This window comes from Nicotiana attenuata, unplaced genomic scaffold, assembly GCF_001879085.1.
Source record: "Nicotiana attenuata strain UT unplaced genomic scaffold, NIATTr2, whole genome shotgun sequence".
Lineage (NCBI taxonomy): Eukaryota > Viridiplantae > Streptophyta > Magnoliopsida > Solanales > Solanaceae > Nicotiana > Nicotiana attenuata.
In genome coordinates, this window is record NW_017673291.1 from 106,955 (window position 1) to 112,988 (window position 6,034).

General features: G+C 40.2%; 1 protein-coding gene across 1 annotated transcript; it reads left to right on the forward strand.

Moving 5' to 3' along the window:
• Positions 1-369: 369 nt before the first annotated feature.
• Positions 370-1,329, forward strand: LOC109215956. The gene has a single exon (XM_019380081.1). The coding sequence runs from the start codon at positions 370-372 to the stop codon at positions 1,327-1,329; it is 960 nt and encodes a 319-aa protein (XP_019235626.1).
• Positions 1,330-6,034: the final 4,705 nt, after the last annotated feature.

The following is a 6,034-nucleotide window of genomic DNA, read 5'->3' on the forward strand; positions in this document are numbered from 1 at the left end:
TACTGCAACTCTCGGAATTCCATTCCGACCCCTATATCAAAATCTCGCCTATCAACCGGAATTCGCCAAAATACTAACTTCGCCAATTCAAGCCTAATTCTACACCGGACCTCCCAAAACCACTTCCGATCACACTCCTAAGTCACAAATCATCTCCCGGAGCTAACCGAACCATCAAAATTCACATCCGAGCCCTCTAACTCATAAGTCAATGTCCGGTTGACTTTTCCAACTTAAGGCTTCTTAAAAGAGACTAAGTGTCTCATTTCTTATTAAAAACACTTCAAATCGACTCGATTACACAAGATATGGATAATGAAGCATAAGGAAGCTGAAAATGGGGAAATCGGAGCGGTAACTCATGAGACGATGGGTCGGGTCGTCACAATATATCATTTGGAAAAGAATCTAAAGCAAAGAAGAGTGAGAAACACTGTACTAAACCTCTTTCAAAGTGCTGCAAGAGTATACCTTCAATCAGAATTTGATGACTTCATGTCCCAAATAGCTGCTGTTGATAAGAAAACATTCAATTATTTGATGGAGGAACCACCAGGAAGATGGGTTCGTTCACATTGTCCAAGACGACGATATGATATGTTAACAACAAATATTGTTGAGTCTATGAATAATGTTTTGAGACGTGCAAGAGAATTGCCACTTTTAACAATGATGGACTTCATACAAGAAAAACTGCAAAGCTGGTTTTATGAAAGAAGGAGAACTGCAGAAGGAATATTCCGCGAGTTATCAAATTGGGCAGAAGCAACATTGGAAGATATAATTAAACCAGCTTTTACATTTAGAGTATTGCCCATTGATCGACTCAAATTCAATGTCCAAGAAGGGGGTATGGAATTTATTGTTGATCTAGACAAAAGAACATGTGATTGTTCTGAATTTCAGCTCGATGAGATACCGTGTGAACATGCAATTGATAGTATATATCAGAAAAAATCAGCCTTTTGCTCAGCCTATTATTCAAGGGACTTTTGGTTGAAAACATATGAAGGGCAAGTAAATTCAATAGGTGATTCAACAACATGGGTTATACCAGACAATATTAAATCGGTAATCACTAAGCCTCCAGATGCAAAAGTAATGCTAGGAAGAAGACAGAAGAATCGACATGTTTTCGGTACAGAATTCAAGAAGGAAACAAGATGTGGTCGTTGCAAAAAATATGGGCATAACAGAACAAATTGTACAAATTCTGCTGTAGCTCATCCTTATGCAAGAAAATACAGGAAAAAAATGATTGATTATATACAATATGGTTGCATTGGCTCATGTGATTATATACAATATGGTTGCATTCAGAAAAATTAGTTTGGTATTCTTGTTTTTCAAAATATTATTATTGTTTATTTTTTTTGTTTCTTGATTTACTAATAGGAGAATAGTATGTAGGAAATAAACTTTTAATTTATTTATTTCGAGCAAATTATACTAGATACAAATTTTCCACTGTCTTACCCTTCTCCATTATAATATACTGGTCTATATAGCTTAATTACTAGATTTTCCAGCATAATTTACAGGAAGCAACTAAAATTAGAACACCAACAAAAGTTGCATCAGCAAACTTAGTGTAAAAAATCTGATTGTGCAGATCCAGTATAAATTACTGGACATTATAGTTTCTCATAACATACCTCCAGCATAATATACAGGAAACAAAATTTTAAATTATTTAATTCCAGTAAGTTATTCTAGAAACCAATTTTGCACGATTATACAGTTCTCTCTATTATAATATACTGGGTTATATAGCTTCAAGTACTATATGAGGGATTTTGTGATTTTTTCACATATGTAACTGGTAAAACTTTAGTCATTATTCAATTAATTATTAAATTTCAAGAACAAATTTCCACTATCTTACCCATCTCCATTATAATATACAGGCGTATATAGCTTAATTACTATCTTTTCCAGCATAATTAAGAGGAAGAAACTAAACTAAGAAATCTAACAAAATTTGCATCAGCAAACTTAGGGTAAAAAATCTGGATTGTCCACATCCAGTATTAAAAATTGGACATTATAGTTTCTCAATATATATCTCCAGCAATGTATACAGGAAATAAAATTTTAAATTATTTAATTGCACTTTCACATATCTAACTGGTAAAAGTTTAGCCATTATTCAATTAATTTATGAATTTCAAGAACAAATTTACCACTGTTTTATACACCTTCAATATAATATACTGGCCTATATAACTTAATAGCTAGACGTTCCAACATATTTTACAGGAATTAAGTAAAATAAGAACTCCAACAAGAGTTGCATAAGCAAACTTAGGGTAAAAAATATGGATTGTGCACATCCAGTATTAAATACTGGATATTATGGTTTGTCAATATATGCCTCCATGAAAATATATAAGAAATAAAATGTTTAGTCATTATAATATATTGTTTTATAAAGCTTAAATGCAGGGATTGTTTGATTTTTTCACATATTTAATCATAAAAGTTTAGTCATTATTCACTTTTTTCTTGAATTTGAAAAGGAATTATTAACAAAATGAAGGCAGATAACGACTTAAACAAAACGATATTATATTAAGATAAAATAAAATTACATAGTCTTCTTCCATATACTTACACAAAACATAGGCACAAAAAAGAAAATAAAAAAAAAAAACTAATCACGCGAATCATCAGACTCCATTTCAGTACTGTATGCACCATGACCCCATCTCGTGCAATCCTCTCTATCCTATTGAGCTTGTCCTTCAGTCTTCTCAAGTCCCTTTCATACTTCTCTATGAACTCATCAAACTTGATCTCAAAAGCTTCTGTGATATCTTCCTTCAACTCACTAATAATGGTTTTGATGACTGCGTCCATTTTTGGTTATTACAAATAGATGCGTTTGAGTGAATAAATAGAAAAAGGATGCCTTGGACGGTCCCAGAGGGTCCGTAGAAAAATATGAGACTCGGGCATATGCCCGGAGTCGAATTCCGAGGTCGAGAGCCCGAGAAATAAATTTTTCTGTGAAATTATTTTTCAGAAATTAATATGGAAATTTGAAAAGGAAATTGATTAGAATGTGTTGGTATCGGGCCCGTATTTTGGTTTCGGCGCCCAGTACAGGTCTTATATATGGTTTAAAATGTTTCTGTGTAATTTGGTCAAAATCGGACGTCGTCTGACGTGTTTCGGACCTAAATATCAAAAGTTGGAAATTTAAGAACTTTGAATGAAAAGTGATGATTTTGAGGTTTGATTCCTCGTTTATGATGTTATTTTAGCGATTTGATCGCTCGGTTAAGTCCGTAAGATGTTGTTGAGTTAGTGTATGTGTTTGGTTAGGAGCCCCGAGGGCTCGGGAGTGATTCAGAGGTGGTTCAGGGTGTTTTGAACTTAGGAAAAAGGATCAGATTTTTCTGCAATTTTGCACAGACTTTTTGTTCTTCGCGATCGCGGCCTCAGGTTCGCGTTCACACGCCTTGGTGTCCCCCACCTTCGCGTTCGCGGTCCCCTTCCCGCGTTCGCGTAGTTCCAGCACCCCCCCTTCAATGCGTTCGCGTATTACCCTTCGCGTTCGCATAGGCTAACCCCTGCCCCCCTCCCCCCCCCAGCGTCCTTCTTCGTGTTCGCATCATACCCATCGCGAACGCGATGCTTCCCAGCCTCCCCTCTTCGCGAACGCAACACCCCTGTCGCGAACGCATAGAACAAAAATTCCCTGTTATAATTTTAAAGTTTCAGAAGCAGAACATACGGGATTTAGCCATTTTTCTCACGAACCCTCTTCTCCCCCAAGCTCTAGGACTCCATTGAAGCCCTCATTCTTCAAACCACTTGGGTAAGTAAATTTCCACTCATTTACTTCACTTTTCCTTCATTAATTAGTAAGCTCCTAAGCCTAAATCATGTAATCTAGGGTAAAAATTGGGGGATATGGGTAGAGTTAGGGCTTTTTAATTTTTCTTTGATTTAGACCCCGTTTTGGGGTCGGATTTGAAAACAAATAGTATATTCGGGCTCATGGGGAATAGTATAGTCAGTTATATGCTAAGTTCTCGAAGTGTGAGTTCTGGTTGAGTTCGGTTGCATTTTGGGTCACGTCGTATCAGCAGAGGGTATTCAGGTGGACCCGAAGAAGATTGAGGCAGTCAAGAATTGGCCTCGACCAGCATCAGCTACCGAGATTCGGAGTTTCTTGGGGTTAGCAGGCTATTATCGTCGGTTCGTGGAGGGATTTTCATCTATTGCAGCCCCGATGACCAGATTGACAATGGTCAGATGAGTGTGAGGCGAGCTTTCAGAAGCTCAAGACAGCTCTGACTTCAGCATCGGTATTGGTTTTGCCCACAGGTTCAGGGCCTTATACAGTCTATTGTGATGCTTCCCATATTGGACTTGGTGCAGTATTGATGCAGGATGGCAGAGTCATTGCCTATGCTTCGAGGCAGCTGAAGATCCAAGAGAAGAATTATTCGGTTCATGATCTAGAGTTGGCAGCCATTGTTCATGCTTTGAAGATTTGGAGGCATTATCTATACGGTGTGACGTGTGAGGTGTACACTGATCACAAGAGTCTTCAATATTTGTTCAAGCAAAAGGAGTTGAATTTGAGGCAAAGGAGATGGTTGGAGTTATTGAAAGATTATAATGTTACTATTTTGTATCACTCGGGGAAAGCCAATGTGGTGGCCGATGCATTGAGGAGGAAGTCCGCCAGCATGGGTAGCCTTGCTTATATTCCGGTCAGCCAGAGACCGCTTGCTTTGGATATTCAGGCCTTGGCCAATCGATTTGTGAGATTGGATATTTCTGAGCCTAGCAGAGTGTTAGCTTGCACGGTCGCTCGTTCCTCATTATTGGAGCGTATCCGTGATCGGCAGTTTGATGATCCCCATTTGTGTGTCCTGAGAGACACGGTGCAGCGTGGAGGTGCCACGAAGGTGACCTTAGATGATGATGGTGTTTTGAGATTGCAGGGGCGAGTTTGTGTGCCCAATGTCGATGGGATTCGAGAGTTGATCTTAGCGGAGGCCCATAGTTCTCGGTATTCTATTCACCCGGGCGCCGCGAAGATGTATCAGGATCTGAGGCAGCATTATTGGTGGCGTAGGATGAAGAAGGATATTGTTGCATATGTGGCTCGATGTTGGAACTGTCAGCAGGTTAAGTATGAGCATCAGAGGCCTGGTGGATTGTTTCAGAGGATTGAGCTTCCCGAGTGGAAGTGGGATAGGGTTACTATGGATTTTGTTACTGGACTTCCGATGACTCGGAAGAAGTTTGATGCTATTTGGGTCATTGTTGATAGGCTGACCAAGTCAGCGCATTTTGTTCCTGTTGCAGCCACGTATTCATCCGAGAGGTTAGCTGAGATCTACATCAGAGAGATTGTTCGCCTTCATGGGGTGCCGGTATCTATCATTTCACACCGGGGTACGCAGTTTACCTCGCGCTTCTGGAGAGCAGTTCAGCGAGAGTTGGGCACCCAGGTTGAGTTGAGCACAACATTCCATCCTCGGACGGACGGACAGTCCGAGCGGACTATCCAGATTTTGGAGGATATGCTCCGGGCTTGTGTTATTGACTTTGGAGGTTCGTGGGACCAGTCCAGCATTCAGATGGCCCCTTACGAGGCGTTGTATGGTAAGCGGTGTCGATCTCCGGTTGTGTGGTTTGAGCCGGGGGAGGCTCGATTATTGGGTACAGATTTAGTTCAAGAGGCCTTGGATAAGGTCAAGATCATTCAGGACAGGCTTCGTTCGGCTCATTCGCGGCAAAAGAGTTATGCAGATCGTAAGGCTCGAGATGTAGCTTTCATGGTTGGTGAGCGAGTATTGCTCCGAGTGTCGCCTATGAAGGGCGTGATGAGATTTGGGAAGAAGGGCAAGCTTAGCCCCAGGTTCATTGGTCCATTTGAGATTCTCGATCGTGTGGGAGAGGTGGCTTATAGGCTTGCCTTGCCGCCTAGCTTGTCAGTCGTGCATCCAGTTTTTCATGTGTCCATGCTTCGGAGGTATCACGACGATCCAGCCCACGTGTTAGATTTCAG